This window comes from Psammomys obesus, unplaced genomic scaffold, assembly GCF_907164565.1.
Source record: "Psammomys obesus unplaced genomic scaffold, mPsaObe1.curated_primary_1811, whole genome shotgun sequence".
NCBI classification, from domain to species: domain Eukaryota; kingdom Metazoa; phylum Chordata; class Mammalia; order Rodentia; family Muridae; genus Psammomys; species Psammomys obesus.
The window spans coordinates 933078-951055 of NW_026596155.1; the positions used below are offsets into that span (position 1 = coordinate 933078).

At 47.1% G+C, this 17978-nt stretch overlaps 1 protein-coding gene across 1 annotated transcript in view; it reads left to right on the plus strand.

Moving 5' to 3' along the window:
- The first annotated feature begins 12882 nt into the window (after nucleotides 1-12882).
- LOC129667116 (uncharacterized protein C4orf36 homolog) overlaps nucleotides 12883-17978 on the plus strand; it is a 6315-nt gene continuing 1219 nt past the window's right edge. The window contains exons 1-3 of the mRNA XM_055594592.1: nucleotides 12883-12999; nucleotides 13485-13618; nucleotides 17755-17909. Coding sequence (XP_055450567.1) covers nucleotides 13554-13618; nucleotides 17755-17909 — 220 coding nt within the window. The 5' untranslated portion in view covers nucleotides 12883-12999; nucleotides 13485-13553. The remainder of the gene's footprint in view (nucleotides 13000-13484; nucleotides 13619-17754; nucleotides 17910-17978) is intronic.

Genomic DNA, 17978 nt, shown 5'->3' on the forward strand with positions numbered 1-17978 from the left:
TATTTCTCAGGGTGATCATTCATGTGGACAGATAGGCAGTCCTATATCTCATAATTCTCCATCTGATAAAACCAGTCAGATTAAAATGTGATTGGCCTTCGATACCCTGCTGGGTGGAGTCTTTCAGAGCACATGTATGGTAGGCTCCCATCCTGTTCCTTCTCTTCTGTGGCTGCTGGTGTCTATCCTGTTTGCTTTCTGAATCCTCCCTAGGGTCCCCTTTGTTGCTTAGCTTCTTCAGGCCTGTAGATTTTAGTATGTTTATCCTATATTACATGGTTAATATCTGCTTGTGAGTACATGCCAGGTGTGTCTTTCTGGGTCCGGGTTACCTCACTCAAGATGATCTTTTCTAGTTCCATCCACTTGCCTGAAACGTCATGATTTCCTTGTTTTTGTTTTTGTTTGTTTGTTTGTTTTTGGTTTTTGTTTTTAAATTAGCTGAGTAGTATTCTATTGTATAAATGTACCGCAGTTTCTGTATGCGCTCTTTGTTGAGGGTCATCTAGGTTGTTTCTAAATTCTATTATGAATAAGGCTACTTTGAACATAGTTGAGCAAATGTCCTTGTTGAATGGTGGAGCATCTTTCAACCCCACCCAGCAGGGATGGAAGTAGATGCAGAGATTCATAGCCAAACTTTGGGCAGAGGGCAGGGAGTCATATGGAAGAAGTGGGGGGGTAGAACGACATGGAGGGGACAGGAGCTCCTCAAGGAGACCAACAGAGCCAACAAATGGGGCCCAGGGGGTTCTGCAGAGACTGATGGAGCAACCTTTTGGCATACTTTTTAAAAACTCTTTTATTTCCATGTCTTGTCTTTCTCCCTACTCTACCCCTATCCCTTCCAACACCCCAACACTAGGTGGGAGAGAGAAAGTCTAGTAGGAGAAGGTGCAGTTCTCCAAGCTGCTTCCTACTGCCATCGCCTTGTTCTTTCTGGGAGCTCCTCCACATTCTCTGGGCTCTGGCATTTATCCTCTCTCTAGAGTCCTCAGATTTAAACTCTCTGCAGCTGGCAAAGAGCGCCTCTCGGAACCTGCATGAGTCAAACAGTCTGCTGCTGTGGACCATCTGAATCAGCCCCACATCCCACACCCCGTATTAAAACAAAACCATGTTTACATCTACACCAACCAAGGACCATGCATGGAGAGGACCCAGACCCCCTGCTCAGATGTAGTCCATGGCAGCTCAGTCTCCATGTGGGTTCCCTAGTAAGGGGAGCAGGGGCTGCTCCTGACTTGAACTTGGTTGCCTGCTCTTTGATCACTTCCGCCTGGCGAGGTGACCTTGCCAGCCCACAGAGGACGAGGATCCAGGTAGTCCTGATGAGACTTGATAGGCTGGGGTCAGAGGGTAGGGGAGGAGGACTCCCCCTTTCAGTGGACTAAGGGAGGAGGAGAGAGAGGGAAGAGGAAGGGAGGGTGGGAGAGGAGGGACATGGCTACAATCAAGATATAAAGTGAATAAATTGTTAAAAAAATAAAAATAAATGTGATTACCCAGGGGTGGTGGTGCACACTTTTAGTCTCTGCACACCTAGAGGCAGAGGCAAATGGATCTCTGTGAGCTTGAGGCCAGCCAGTTACATGGTGAAACTCTGCCTCAAAAGAAAAATAAATTGAAGTTATTGGTAATTGCTGTGTTACATTAACGTATGAAAAACCACTGACTATCCACAATTACTGCCTCTATGGTCAGTATTATGTATCAACTCTGTGTTTCCTAGGTGATAGCTACCTCAAATAGCAAGTTTCTCATAGGTAGGAAATCCGCAGTGGCAGGGCAGACACCAGAGGCCGTTGAGAGAGATGTTCAGGAACTGCAAACAGCTTGGGACCCAGACAATCAAGCTTTCCCACTCTCCTCTTTGATAACCTACCTCAGCCATTTTGCCCCTGGTAATTCTCCATCGTCATTTCTTTTTATCTATCATCTATCAACCTATCTACCTACCTACCTATCTTAGCTAGCTATCATCTAGCTATTATCGCTCTCTCTCCATCTATCATCTATCATCTGTCATCTCTCTCTCTAGCTAATTATCTATGTCTATCATCTATCTATTATATATCTATCTATTATCTATAATCTATTATTTCTCTCTCTGTAGCTATCGAGATAGGATTGCTCTATGTAGTTCCGATGTCCTGGAGCTTGCTGCATAGCTCAGGCTGGCCTCAAAGTCAGAGAGATTTTCCCACCTCTGTCTCCTGAGTACTAGAACTAAAGGCATGTGGCCCCATGCCCATGTCTCATAATTTCTTGGCCAGGCTGGGACTCCAGAACCAAGGATGTCCTCAAGCCCCTGAGATTTGGTAGGAAGAATGGAACCATAAACACAGAGGCTAGTGAGTCCCTTGCTCTCTGCCACTTTGAAACAGGCGAAGGCAGTGCTGGGCTCCACCTGCCTTTGCCCTCTCCCCACCCCACTCTGTGCCCAGCTCTCCTTGCCATGCACAGGTCCTGCTGACCAGGAGTGGCCCTGGCTGCTGAAAGCTGTCCTTCTTGTATCGATGCTTTCTTTCGGGAGGGGGGGGGTTCTATTCATGACCCCTAACTTCTGCTTTTCGTCCTGGGGGTTCTAGTTTCACCAACAACAAACATATAGGATATAATGAATCCTCAGGCAATATTTACTAAATTAAGGACCTCTAATTGAGAGAGAGACAGGCTTAGAAAGAAACGTGAGAACAGATGTAGGGCACTGTGGCTCACACTTGTAACCCTAGCTTTGTGCTGGAATTCAGGCAAGCCTGGATCTTGAGCTGCAGATGGTCTGTCTTAAAAACAGGAGGGGGGTACTTAAAATAGAGAAATGAAAGTAGTTTGCTTAAATTCCCGGGGTATGAGAGCAAAGAAAACCAAACCTAGCAGGACATTAAGCTGTGTTCTTCCTGACTACACCCAAGTCACTCCTCCCACCTGCCTCTTCCCACTCCTACAGCCAGCTATTTGGCCATCACCCGTCCCTCCAGACACCGCCACCACCACATGTGCCCGTGTGAATGTGTGTGCGCGCGTGCACACGTGTGCACGCAGGTTGAAAAGCTCGCAGCCTTTTTGAGTTGCTTAGTAAACTCCAGGCTAGCCAGGAGTGAATCAGGAAGTCCTGTCTCAACCACGCCCAACCAAAAGAAAAAGAAAAATCTTAAAGTTCAGAGACTTTTTTTTCCTACAATGCTCTAGGTGGGTGGCCCATCCCTGCCCATCGTCTCCCAGTTACTTCTGGTCTGTTACCAACCAACGTCATCTGGAAGAGGATGGGGGCACTTATTGATAAAGATCCAACTGCCCCAAACTGGCTGAATCCAGAGCCAGGGTCTGGAGGTGTGTTTCCTGCCTCACTCAGGGCATCCAGAATTCATTCTACACTCTGGTACAGTCACAATCCCCTGGAGAGACAAGGAGAGGGAAGCTCAGGTCCTCCCCACTAATAAAATATTGATCTGAAGGTTGTCCCTTCCTGGCCCGTAGGATCTGTGCTCAGCTGCCTGCTGAGCTGAGCACTTCCTGGGAAATGGCCATGTTCTCAAGGTCAGCCAGCCTGCACAGCCTCCAAGTTGACTGGGGCTGACGAGGACCTCTGAGATAGCCCTGTTGGTGAACTGAGTGTTGTCAAGGAGCCCATCAAGTGGCTGTGCCTTGGGCTGGTGAGGAGCACTCGCTGGGGACCCAGGTTCCGCTCCTAGAACCTGCATTGAGGGGCCATCACCAGCCTGTAACTCCAGCTCTGGGAGAGCCAAGGCCCGTTTCTGTTTCTCTATCACCTGCATGCAAAACAACCAGGCAAATGCACATCACATAAACAATAAAGATCTTAAAAACTGGCCCCAAGAAGCGTTTAAACGCCAAAACAAAATGCAGTCTGAACTTCAGAAGCCTGAGTAGTTAGTGTTGGGAACTCTCTTTCTGGGTATAGAGGCCCCGGGTTTTTCTGAGGCCCCTCTCAGGTCACTAGGCTGCTTCTGCTCCAACCCCAAAGCCTTGCCAGACATGCCACAGCAGTTGCCAGTTTTGTGAGAGACTGGCATCCAGATACTTTGACGAGAGTGCTGTGGCTGTGTGGGATGGAGCAGGAGCCTGGCAGAGGGATGGGCGGGGGGGGCGGGGGGGGGGGGGGGGGGGGGGGGGGGATGGCCTCCCCCTGCTGGGGCTTGGGTTTGGACAAACACCTGCGCTCAGAGGTTAAGTCCCGTGTGATAACATTGCAGCAGGGGGCAGTGTGCGAGGCCAGCGGAGTCCTGGAGAGGGTCTCTCAACCGAAGTGCTTCGTCTTACCCCGCTCTGACCGGATACCCTGACTGCCCGTAAAATTGGCAGGGGAGTCTCCGGTGCCGCAGTTCCCCGTGTGTGCCGTCAGAGCACTTCTTTGTCTCCCTGGTTTCTCTGACACCCGGGGCGAAGCCTCTGTCACTTGTAAAACTTGCTTCTAGGCTGAGCTGGAGCCCCTGCCTGGCACGAAGGGAGGGCCAGTGGCTTGCAGAAGTGCTTAGGGTGTGCCTCTCTTGTTGGGAGAAGCTCACTATCGCTTGCTAGTGCTGTGCTCCTCCTCACAGTGAGCCTACTGTGTGGATCACGGCCGCAGGTGAATGGTTTTCTTGCATCGAGGCAATTTTCCCTCATTCCTTGTGGCTTCACCTCCAGCTATTAGGACGGCAGTCTGCAATCTCACCTTTGAAAATGTTTTAAAAGCTTATTTTATGTATATGAGTGCTGTACATGCTTGTGTGCCTACATGCCAGAAGAGGGCATCAGATCCCAGTATAGTTGGCTGTGAGCCACGATGCGCTTACTGGGAGTTGAAATCTTTGAAAGAGTAGACTGTTGTCGTACTTTTTAAAGACTCCTTTATTTACGTTTCTTGTATCTCTTCCTCCTTACTCCACCCCAGTCCCTTCCAGCACCCCAACACCAGGTAGGAGAGAGAAAAGGTTAGTGGGAGAGGGGCACAGTTCTCCTAGCTGCTTCCTGCTGGTTAGGGTCATCATCAATTTCCTTGGAGCCCGTCCAGTCCTTGTTTCAGATCTCCAACTTCTTGTTCACTGCCTCAACAGCAACTGAGCCACAGGGGGAAGCAGGAGCAGCCTTGCTCTTTCTCTGAGCTCCTCTTCACTCTCTGGGCTCTGGCATTTATCCTCTCTCCAGAATCCTCAGATTTAAACTATCTGCAGCTGGCAAAGAGCTCCTCTCAGAGCCCACATGAGGCAAATAGTCTGCTGCTGTGACCATCTGAATCAGCCCCACATCCCCCACCTGGGACCAAAACAAAACCATGTTTATATCTACAACAGTAGACAGTGCTCCTGTTGCGCCATCTCTCCAGCCATAAAAAAAAAAATGTTTTAAGGCCAGCCAGTGGTGCATACATCTGTTATCCCAATACTCAGGAGACAGAAGCAGATGGATCTTTGAGTTTGAGGCTAACCTGGTCGACAGAGCAAGTTCCAGGACACACGGGACTACACAGAAAAACCCTGTCTGGAAAACCAACCAACCAACCAACCAACCAACCAACCAACCAACCAACCAACCAAGGAACAGAAAGAAAAAAAGAAAAAGAAAAATGTTTTAAATTGGCTAATTCTAGAGATATCTATTTTTAATTTTAAGTAAAAATAAAGTGTCAGGCACAGTGGTGCACACCTTTAATCTCAGCACTTAGGAGGCAGAGGCAGGTGGATCTCTGTGAGTTCAAGGCCAGTTTGGTCTATAGAGTGAATTCAGGACAGTCAGAGCTGCACGGAGAAACCCTGTCTCGAAAAAAAAAAAAAAAAAAAAAAACCCAACAAAAAGAGTTCTTCTATCTCCACATCTTTGCCAGAATTTGTTGTTCTTTGCTTTCCTTCTTTCATCCTTTCTTCCTTTTTTTTTGAGACAGAGTCTGCCTATGTAGCTCTGGTTATTCTGGAATTCACTATATAGACCAGGCTGGCTTTGAACTCAAACCCACCTGCCTCCTGACTGCTGGGATTAAAAGTATGTGCCATGACATCCAGAGATTTTTTTTGCCAGTTTTTATGTATATTCCAGATATTCGCTTCTTGTCTATGGAGAGCTGGCAAGGGCTTTCTCGTGTCCTTTGGACCAGCTGCTCAGTTTGCTGATGGTTTCCTCTGCTGTGATTTCATCCTGATTCTTGAGGCTCTTCTCTCCTTCAGTCCTCTTTGGAAACCCTCGTCTGTGCCTGCATCTTGAAATGTCCCCAGTCTAGCAAACTCAGTGCTTTAGCATTAAGTTAAGGTCTTTAATCTGTTTTGAATTGGCTTTCCTGCAGAAAGAGAAAACTGAATGAAGTTTAATTATTCTGCCGGCAGACATCCAAGGCTTTTCCATTCCAATATATATATATATGTATATATGTGTGTAATGTGTGTGTTTCGTGTTTTTCGTTTGTTTTTTTTGTTTGAGACAGGTTTTCTCCACGTAGCCTTGGCTGTCCTGGATTCACTTTGTAGACCAGGCTGGCCTTGAACTCACAGAGACCTGCCTGCCTCTGCTTGGCAGTGTGCTGGGATTACATGTGGGCTCCACCATGCCGGCTCAGTATGTATTGTTGGCTGTGAGTGTGCTCACTTCTGGGTTCACCGTTCTGTCCCAGTGGCCCACGTGTCTGCTTTTGCGCTCACACCATGCTGTCCTTGTCACTGTGACTGACTGTACTAGGAGGTTGGTGCCGTGATATCTCGTGCAGTTTCTTTCTGCTCAGGATGGCTGTGGCCCTTTTTGTCTCCATATGACTGTCACAATTTTTTTTTTTTTTCTATTTCAGGAAGAACAACATTGGAATTTTGATGGGTTTTCATAGACTGCAAATTAGTCGTCTTCACAGTATTAATTCTGCCAAGTCAGTCTTCCCACCACTCTTTTACTCTTGCTTTCTTTTTCATTGTCTTAAAGTTTTTATTGTAGGGTAGTGGTGGCAAACACCTTTAATCCCAACACTCAGGTGGGTCTCTGTGAGTTCGAGGCCAGCCTGGTCTACAGCGTGAGTGTCCAGGACAGCCAAGGCTACACAGAGAAACCCCATTTCAAAAAAACAAAACAAGTTTGTTTGTTTTTAAATTGTGGCATTCTTTAACTTCTTTGGTTAGTTTTAGCTTAGTCCCATTTCCCCCATTGTCAATGGGATACATTTTCTGACTACTTTCTTAGTAAGTTCATTAAGGATACAGTTACTGTTTTTAATATTACTAGACTGTATTTTTTAAACTTTTGTCTAATAAGAAGGCAGGAAGAGTTGTTTTATTTGTTCATTTTTATTTGTAAGAGCTTTCTGTGTACAAAAAAATGTGATAAATTTTGGAAAAATTTCCACATTTCTGTATGGTCTCTGTGTCGGGTGGGGGAGTGTGTAGATGTCGGTAGACTTGACTGACCTGTGGCTTAATTTCTCTCTGCAGCTTAGCTTAATAAATAGGAAAATAATAGGGAAGTCATTCAGTGAGCTTTTTTTCCTGTAGCACAGGCTTTGACCTCACTGTATAACCAGTGACTTTGAACTTCTGATGTTCTTGCCTCCTGAGTGCTAGGATTAAAGGCAGGCAGTATGGTGCTTGGTCTACGAGCTGCTAGAGGCTGACCAGGCCAGCGTTCTACCAGGTGAGCTGTTTCTCCCGTCCCCAAGGAAATGGGCCTCACTGACATTTTGTATCTCGTGTTTTCCTTGATATACTCTTCTGTCCCCTCAGTTCAATACAATAACTTCTTACGGTTTAAAGCCAATTACATTTATTATGTGCATGTGTGTGCAAGCGGAGGTCAGAGGATGAATCCCAGGAGCTGGTTTTCTCTTTCCATCACATAGGTCCTGGGGACCAAAAGGTTTTCAGGCTTGGTGACAAGTATCATTGCTTGCCACACCATCTCTCTGGAACTGAGGAGAGATTATTAAAGTAATTTTAAAAATAAGATTTACTGAGCTGGGCCTAATGGCACACACCTTTAGGCCCAGCACTTGGGAGGCAGAAGTAGGTGGATCTTTGTGAGTTCAATGACAGGCAGGCAGATCTCTGTGAGTTTGAGGCCAGCCTGGTCTACAAAGTGAGTCCAGGATAGCCAAGGCTACACAGAGAAACCCTGTCTCGAACAAAACAAAACAAAACAAAGAACACATAATGAAATGAATGCTCTTGCAGAGGGCAGCATTCCCAGTGTCCCCATTGGGTAGCTCACCATTAAGTCCAACTCAAGGGGCCTGATGACTCGGGCACCTTAAATTGCATCACACACACACACACACACACACACACACACACACACTTAAAAAGAATGCAAAGAAATATTAAAACACCGTAACATTATTAAGGCCATCAATTACGTTATAACCAAATGAGTCAGTGTGTGCAGTATCTTGAGCAACATTTAAAACACGGTAAATGTGTGCCGGGCGTAGCGGTGCAGGCCTTTGATCTCAGGGGAGGCAGAGGCAGAGGCAGGCAGATCTCTGGGAGTTTAAGGCCAGCCTGAGTGAGTGAGTCTAGGACATTCAAGGCTACACAGAGAAACCCTGTCTGGAAAACAAACAAACGAAGGGTAAATTCTAATCTTAGTTACTGAGTGTTGTTTTCGTTGGACACTCGTTTCTCTTCTGCATTCCTCTTTGTAACTTCATTTTAACACTAGGTGGCAGCAGCACTCGCTTAAACAACAAAAATAATGGCATTAGCACTAGCAAAACAGGGAGAGTGATGGGTGAAGATGAGCACAGACAAACATGCAGAAAGAGGAGGGAGGAAGAGGAGGAGAAGCGAGAGAGAGGTAGAACTTGGTTATTTAAAGTTAGCACACGCATAATGGGATTCATTACATTTTGTTCTGGTTTGTCATCTTTTCTTGCTGTCCTTATTTATAAACATCCCCTCCCCCCCTCCTGAAGTTGGTATTTCCTTCCCTTCTCTTCCTTTTTAAAAAAGTATTTTTCTTTGTTTTTTGTGTACGGGGTGTTTTCCTTGCCTGTATGTACGTTTGTACACCATGCTCACATAGTGTCTGCTGGGGTCAGATGAGGGCATCTGACCTCTTTGGGACTGCAGCTACAGACATAGCCACGAGTGTCGGTGTGGTAGCTGGGATTCACACCTGGGTCCTGAAATGGGGGTTTCTGGTTTCCCTCAAGACTCAGTTTTGTCATGTGATGTGTTGCTGGAGGCTGGCTTGTGAGAGGGCACTCGATGTCTTGCTGTGAGCTCTCTTGTTCGGCCAGCCGAGAAGATCCATGGATGGACTCTGAGGAGAGGAGATATACAGAGGCTCACATAAAGAATGAGGGATCACTCATTTTTGGATGGACATGGCTGTGCCAATCTTCCTGCTTTGACCCTTGGGCTTCTCAGAGAGAAAGGTCCCAGAGAACGTTCCAACTGAGTCTTGAGGCTTTTGCTGACTTGTCCTGCTCATTCCTGTTGCTGCTTGGTATGGGACTTTGGACTGGACTGCTGATGAGTGAGTCTGGTAATCCCCTAAAGACCCATTGACCCTATTCAGCAGGAAGTAGACAAAAGAGATCTACAGCCCCTTTCCCTTCTAATCTCACACCTAAGGAAACAAGGTAAAGGTGGTTAAGAACCATTAATAAAGTTGGTTTGCTGAAAAATCTAAGCGTACAGGGTCCTTTGATAGAGCAGTCAGTGCTCTTAACTGTAGAGCCATCTGTCCGGCCCTTATGATTTACTTTAATTTTTATTTTACGTTTGGGTATTTTTACCTCATGCATGCCTGCGAACCATGTATATGCAAGCCTGCCGCAGCCAGAAGAGGGCAGCAGATCTTCTGGAACTGGAAGTACGGATGGTCATCAGCCATTGTCCTGGAAACAGACTCCAGGTCTGCTGCCAGCAACAGATGCTTTTCTCCACGGAGATATCGGGCCAGCCCAGATTTCGTATTTCCAAAGAAAATTCAGAAAATAGGTTTTTTTTTGTTTGTTTGTAAATCTTTACGGGACAGTCTTCTTCCTCCTCCTTGAATGTTTAGTTGTATTCCTCCCGTAGCTGTGTGTGTGTGTGTGTGGGGTTATATACTGTTTGACAACATTTAAGGATTATAAGTGGCTCTGGACGAGCATTTGCAAGACTTCCTTAGTTTAAATGCCTGTAAAAATGTGGTTTCTATGCATTCGGTTCCTCATCCTCTAATTTAGGTGAAAATGTGACTATAGTTCCCCACTACCATAAACAATGCGGTTAGAATCTCACATTTGGGAAGTTGCTCGGGTCTGAATGTCCAGAGTGCAACAGAGAAGCCTCAACCTGGGAAAACCGCCTTTGTGATCATGCTCTCTCCCCGGCCAGCAGAGCGTTTAGTATTCATCTTGATTATAAGATGAGGATGGGGGCTGGAGAGATGGCTCAGAAGTTAAGAACACTCACTGTTCTTCCAAAGGTCCTGAGTTCAATTCCCAGCAACCACATGGTGGCTCATAACCATCTATAGTAAGATCTGGTGTGCAGGCAGAATGTTGTATAAATAATAAATAAATCTTAAAAAAAAAAAAAGATGAGGATGGGCTGGTGAGATGGCTCAGGCATAAATGCTTGTGGTCAAGCCTAAGGACCTGAGATCAGCTCTCAGGATCCAAGTAGTGAGGAAGGAGAGAACTGGTTCTTCCAAGCTGTCCTCTGACTAGCACACTCATGCCATAGCATGGGCGTACACACACACACACACACACACACATGTATACACACAGAGAGAGAGAGACAAAGACAGAGAGAGGAGATTAATACATGTAAGTTTAAAAATAAACAGTGTATTTTCTTCTATGATGGATATTCTCACAATAAGACAATGCTATATGCAGTATTATCTGCTGTATAATAATTACCCCAACAATTAGCAGATTAAAACAATGAACATCATCGTTATTGAGACAGGGTCTCACATAGCTTGGTCTACTCTTGCTTTGTATTTTTTTTTCAATAACCTCAGGTTTCTGATCCTCCTGTCCCTCCTTCCTGTGTGTGCTGAGACTCTTGCTTGCTAGACCAGCACTTTAACAACTGAACTATTTCCTAGGTCTGCCTTATTTTCTGGGAGCCAGAAACCCCGAAGCTGTTGAGCTGACTGTTCTACATTTGGGTCTCTACCGAGTTTCCGTCAAGCCTATATGTATGTTTGTGTACCACATTCATGCCTGATGCCTTTGGGGTTCAGAAGAGGGAGCCACATCCCCAAGATGGCTGTGAGCCACCATGTGGGTGCTTGGAACCAAACTCAGGTTGGTGGGTACACTGTGGTCTCCATTCTACATTAATTAAAATGAAGTTGGGATGAACTGTGCTGCATCGCTCCCATAATCCATCGGGGCTCCACCCCTTGGTAGCCATTTCCCACTTGGGCTACAGATCCGGATGAGTCAAGCTTCTTTAACGTCTAGTTTCTTGTAGGTGCAGAAGCACCTTCTAAAGACAAGCCTGCTTGGCAGTCCCTGAGGAGCTTCCCTCAGGCGGCTTGTCACACATTCCCTCCTGTTACTTTTTCTTCTTCTTTTTGGATAATGGCTGAAGCCTGGGTGTCAGGGACCACCTGAGGGAACTCGCCAACTTCAGAGACCACCTATGGAAGCTTACCAACTTGCCTCAATTTGCCTGTTCCCTTACCTGCAGTAAACATACTGCTTGGAGATGCCTGTTCCCTTACCTGCAGTAAACATACTGCTTGGAGATGCCTGTTCCCTTACCTGCAGTAAACATACTGCTTGGAGATGTCTGAGACCACCTGTAGAAACTCACCAACCTGCCTCAACTTGCCTGTTTCCTTACCTGCGGTAAACATACTGCTTGGCAACAGCAGAGATGTGCTCACAGAACCGTGGCTTATCACAAGATGTTTCAGGCCCCTGGCCGAGAAGAATCTGTAACTTTTCACCCACCCTACTTCCTTATCCTGAACCCTTTATAAAAGCTGATTCTGCTCAGTAAAGTTAGTCCTTGACAAGCACCTGTTTGCTTGGACTGGTTTCTCTTTCTCACCCATCTTTTCACAGGTTTGGATTCTCTTTTACCCGGAGAATAACCTTAGCTCCGCTGGCCGGAGCACCCGGGAATGCTCTCTCAGACATTCTAGGCTTAGGGGTGGATCACTCCTTACGGTACCCTGGTACCCTGGTGTGTGTGTGTGTGTGTGTGTGTGTGTGTGTGTGTGTGTGTGTGTGTTTGTGCCCGTGTGCCCCGGGAGAATATAGTAGACAGGGCAGGCGGGCTATTGCTGTAGTTCCAGTCTAGCACTTGAGAAGCTTAGACAGAATTGCTGCAAGTTTGAAGCGAGCAAGCCTGCGCTACGTAGCGGTTCTAGGCCAGTCTGGACTGTCACATCATCAACAACAACAACAGAGCAGTGACAGGGAGAGATTCGTGTCCTTAACCCCAGTGCTGTCCCTGAGCTGGCTGTGGGTGGCCCGGGTGCCATTCCTCCTCCCTCGGTGGAACCCTCCGCCTGTTTCACAGCGCTGTGTCCGGATCGACGTGTCCCCCACGAGGATTTCATCAGGCTCCTACCGTGGGCCGGAGACCCCCAGGCGTTGTCTTGACCCCCCACAACTTACGAAACCTGCCCACAGTTCTCTTTGCTCTATGAAGTCATTTAGGTTCGGAGGACGGACACTGGGAAGGCCCTGGTGTTGGCACGGCGCCGTCCTGTGCTTGGGACCCCAACGGGTGGCTAACCGGAATCCTCCTCCGCCCACGTGCCCACCTCCCCCCACCCCTGTCACTCCAGTGACGACTGTCGCGCAGGACCCGGGGCGCAGGAGTCACACGGCCACCGTCCTCTCGTGCCGTGTGACTCCTGTCGCGGGCCGGCCGGGTGAGCAGGCCCAGCGCGGGCACAATGCGCGCGAGTGACGCGGCGAGTGACGCGGGGCGAGCCGGAGGCCATGAGCAAGCAGGAGCACAGACAAACAGGCGCTCGAGCGAGCAAGCAGGCGTGTGTTCGCGGCGGGGCCCACGAGCGCCCAAGGCGCTGCCCTGGTGGCCGGCTCAGCTGACCTCCCGCCGGGTACAGGGGCGCGGGGAGCCGCGCGGGCGCGGGAGGGCGAGGCGGGCGCTTGCTGCTGCACCCCGGCCTGGAACTGCCAGGCGGGAAGGGCCGGGCCCTGCGGCAGGCCAGTGCGTGCTGGGGGAGGGGGTGCTGGGGAGGTTGGAGGACCCCCAGCCGCTGCTGCAGGCTCGTTGTTCCTGCCACAGCCACCAGGGCGCGCAGCTGAGACGATGGGACTCGGCGATGCCCGCCTACCATGCCAGGGCGCCGGGCTGCCAGCTACGACCTCGCCCAGGGCGACCCTCGCCCGGCTTTCTCCCTCCATAGATGGTGGCTGTTCTGACTGAGCTTTTCATGTTCAGGGTTCAGGTCCAGTGAACGTTTGCGATGTGCTTCCTGACACACACACCCCTCCCCGCCCCACACACAAATGCTTTTTGATTCTTTGGCCCTAACATATATTCCAATGAGAGCCGTTAATTAGGCCACTGCTATTCTTTCAGGCAAAGTGAAGGCAGTGTCAGAAACACCACACCAGGCTCCTATGTAAAGAAACTACCGTGACACTCGCCATGGCGTATGGCTTGCCGAGAAGAAACACAGTACAAACCGTTTTGAAAGGGAGCTGTTATAATGTGTAAGTTATGTGTGCATACATCCACACACATACACTTTATATGTAAACATTATATATGCACACATCAGTTATATATAAATTATATCTATTACATATAGATATATAAACTAGAGCAGCATGGCTGGAGCTTGTGACTGGCCGGACACTTCTGATCCCATCGAGTTATTAGGGTATTTGAAAGCACTTCAAAGGATATAATTTTGTTTTTAAAAAGTTACTTGAAAAAAAAAATCACTTTTATTTTATGTTTATACGTGCTTCTTGGCGTTTGTGTTATGCTTCAGCAGGTACCAGGAGACGGGGTTGGAGTCCCTGGAACTGGCGTTCTAGGCCGTTATGTGCTGCCTTCCGCAGATGACAGGAAGCAAACCCCAGGCTTTGCAAAAGCAGTGTGTGGCTCTTAGCGGCTGATCCATCTGTCTCTCCAGCCTCCCAAGAGGTGCTTTTCATAAGAATTCACAGGGAGCTGGAGAGACGGCTCAGCGGCTAAGAGCACTGAATGCTCTTCCAGAGGACCCGGGTTCAATTTCCAGCACCCACATGGCAGCTCACACCTGTCTAGCTCCAAGATCTGATACCCTGACACCTTCAGAGAGACTTGAGTGTGTGAAGCAGGCAGAACTCCAATGCATATAAATACAAACTTAAGGGGGCTGGAGAGATGGCTCAGAGGTTAAGAACACTGGCTGTTCTTCCAAAGGTCCTGAGTTCACCCAGTGCTGGTGGTTCGAAACCATCTATAGGGTGCCCTCTTCTGTCATGCAGGCAAAACACTGAAAATAATAATGAATAATAAAAAATAATGAATTAATAAATCTTAAAAAAAAGAAATGCTTACAAATGGGGACTAGGGACATAGCTCTTGGATTAAGAGCAGTGCCGCCCGTGGACAGGGACTTGGTTCCAGATCCCACAGGGCAGCTCACAGCAGGCTCTCCAGGAGAGGCTGGCTCCTCTTCTGGAACCCAATGGGCACAAGGCATGCCTGAAATACAGACATATATGTAAGCAAAATACCTATGTAAAATGAAGTAATCTGAAAAATTAAAATATGCATACAGGGAGAAAAGGGTTTCGTTGGCTGCATTTCCAGGAAACTGAGAAATTTGGGCAGAGACTCACGTTGGGAGCTGAGGTAGTTATCGTTACAGAGGCTCATTGCCTCTGTCTTCTGACCTAGGCTTAGTCCTGGATGCTTGCCACCACCACCTTAAAGCACATCTGTAGAGTGTATGAATGTACTAAAGACACCTGCTGTATAAGGGTACTTAGCTGGTGCAAAGGGTCAGCGCAGCTTCCTGTCCTCTTGGGCAGGCGGTGATCAACATGGACTTTTCAGTGTGACATCCTGAGCTCCAAGCCTGGTGCTCTCTGCACACTGTCATAACTTTAAGGCCTACGTCTGTTTGTTTGTTTTTGTTTTGTTTTTAAAGTAAATTGTTTTTATTTTATGTACATTGGTGTCTGGACCACACGTATGTCTGTGTGAGGGTACTGGATTCCCTAGAACTAGTGTTACAGGCAGTTGTGAGCTGCCATATGGATGCTGGGAATGGAAACCAAGTCCTCTGGAAGAGCAGCCATCTTCTAGACGGTAATGAGCCCTCTCTCCAGCCTCTGGTTTGTTTTTCTGAGACAGGGTTTCTCTCTGTAACCCTGGTTGTCTTGGAACTTGATTTATGGACCAGACTGGCCTCGATCCCATGGAGATCCACTGGCCTCTGCCTCCTGAGTGCTGAGATTAAAGGCGTGTGCAGCTACCCACCTGGCAAGGCCTACATCTGTAGCAAAATGCATACCTATTTTGGTGCGGCTTGCAAACAATGATGTATGAGACCTGCTTGCTGCCTGAACTACAGAGAACATATAGAGAACACATACAGAGAAATACGGAGAACACCTACTGAATGCATTGCTAACATCACACAGTTGCACTCTGGTATTACGATTTTTTTTTTTTTTAAGATATAGGCTCTTATCTCAATATGTAATCTTCACTGGCCTGGACAAACTGGCCATATATACCAGGCTGTGAGTGTGGCCTTCCAACTTCTGCCTCTGCCTCCCACGGGCTGAGATTAAAAGGCGCACACGGCTCTGCCTGGCTTTTACCTTTCATCCCTCTATTCTGGTTTATGACATTCACTTCTTTGAGTCAAGCAAAGTTTCCTTTTTAAAGAATACTCTAAGATATCAGTATGGCTCCTTACAGGGCCACAGAGCTAGAGCCTCAGAGAAGTTACGATTCATTACATTCTGCTTAGTTGTGTCAGTTGCTGTGTGTTCAGACTATGGACTATGAGAAGGTATAGTTCTAGGAGTTTTAGTAGTTTTAGCTGGATCAGGTGGCACAGCCTATAATCCCAGACACTTGGGAGGCTGAGGCAGGAGGATTATAAATTGAAGCACTTCCTAGGCAGTTAGTAAAAACAAACAAAAGAACAAAAGAAGTCACAAAACACTCCAACCCCCCCCCCCACCACACACCACTAACACAGTACAGAACTCTATGAAAAAAAAAAAAATAGGAAATGCTGTTTTTATGTGGGAATTGAAGCCAGGCTTCTGTGCACACTGGGTAAACAGTTCAGTGGCTGAGCTACCTCTCCAGATGCCTAGGTATTTCTTTATTCATAGACTTTGAGGTGATTTCTGTGTTTTTAATAACTTTTATTTAAAATATTCATTTGTGCATGTGAATGCATGCGTGTGTGTGTGTGTGTGTGTGTGTGTGTGTGTGTGTGTTCACACGCCACACCACATACATGTCGGAGGTCAGAGACAATTTAAGGAAGCTGGTTTTCCCCCCCATCCGTTAGGGATCCTAGGGATCAAGCCTGGATCATCAATCTTGCTGCAAGCACTTTTACTGGCTGAGCCATCTCAAAGTCTGTGATCATTTTTGTTACTACATCTTTGTGATTATTTTTTTTAATTTACGTATGAGTGCTCTATCTGCATCTACACTTGCACTCCAGAAAAGGATATCAGATCACATTATAGATGGTTGTGAGCCACCATGTGGGTGCTGGGAATTGAACTCAGGACCTCTAGAAGAACAGACAGTGCTCTTAACCTCTGAGACATCTCTCCAGCCCTAGAAGAATCTGTTTGTTTGTTTGTTTGTTTGTTTTGGGGTTTTTGTTGTTTTTTGTTTTTAGAACATTTGTATCTGTGGGGGGGGGCAGGAGTGGAGATCAGAGGACCATTTCTGGAAGCCATTGCTCTCTTCCCACCGTGCAGGCCCTGAGGGGTGAACTACAGGTAGTCGGGGTTAGCGGCAAGCACGCTTACCCTGAGTCCTACTTGTCCCTTTGTTGTTCTTATTTTATTTTAGATTCATTTATGTTACTTTATAAGTATGAATGTTTTGCTTGTGTGCCTGCTGGAGCCCTTGAAACTGGGATTACAGATGGTTGAGAGCTTCCATCTCGGTGCTGGGAACTGAACCTAAGTCATCTCCAAGAACAGCAAGTGCTCTTAATCACTGAGCCATTTCCCCCAGGGATGGGCCCTTCCTTCTGTTATTCTACCATGTGCACTAGGCTGCTCTGGAACTTAGTATACATTCTAGGCTTTCTCCAAACTCCCCCCCCCCCCCCTCTCCCCCCCCCCTCCCAAGTACTAGGATTATAGCTGTGTCCCTCTACTCTCAGGATTGGAAGTGTATACTACTATAACCAGCTTGAGATATTTGGTCAGCCATAAAAGGTGGTGTAGTTGTGTGTGATGCTGAAAGCCTTTAGACCCAGTGCTTAGGAGGCAGAAGCAGGCAGATCTCTGGGAATTTGAGGTCAGCCCCGTCTACACAGAAATTCAAGGCTAGCCAGGGTTTCACAGTGAGACCCTGTGTCAAAAATGAATGAATGAATGAATGACTTGTAGTTTATAGTTTCTGTTTATAATCTCATTCATGGATTGGCAGGAATTATAGGCTGCTGAACTGTGAACAAACCCTGGCATATTTTCTGGTCCTTTACCAACATGTCTCTGTGTTGATTAATAGGTTTTCCTTCCTAGTTAGGGTAGTAATTCTGGAAAATCTTCCATAAGCGAAAGTGGATGGACAGGTAGCAAGACACTGTATTTCACACAGTGAAAACTGATTAAATAAGTTCATGAAATTTTGCCTCAAGACAGGAACCATGGGACCTTGCAAAGCTCACAAAGATCTGGTATACAAACTTAACGAATGTAAGGTTGCCTTTCTTGGGAGAAATTGCGTTTGGTAATCCTGTGAAGCTCAAGAGATGCGAAACCAATATGGATGGCATGTTACCTTCAGTGCAATGTAAGTTTTCTTCTTTCTCCGTTTCCTTCCTTCCTTCCTTCCTTCCTTCCTTCCTTCCTTCCTTCCTTC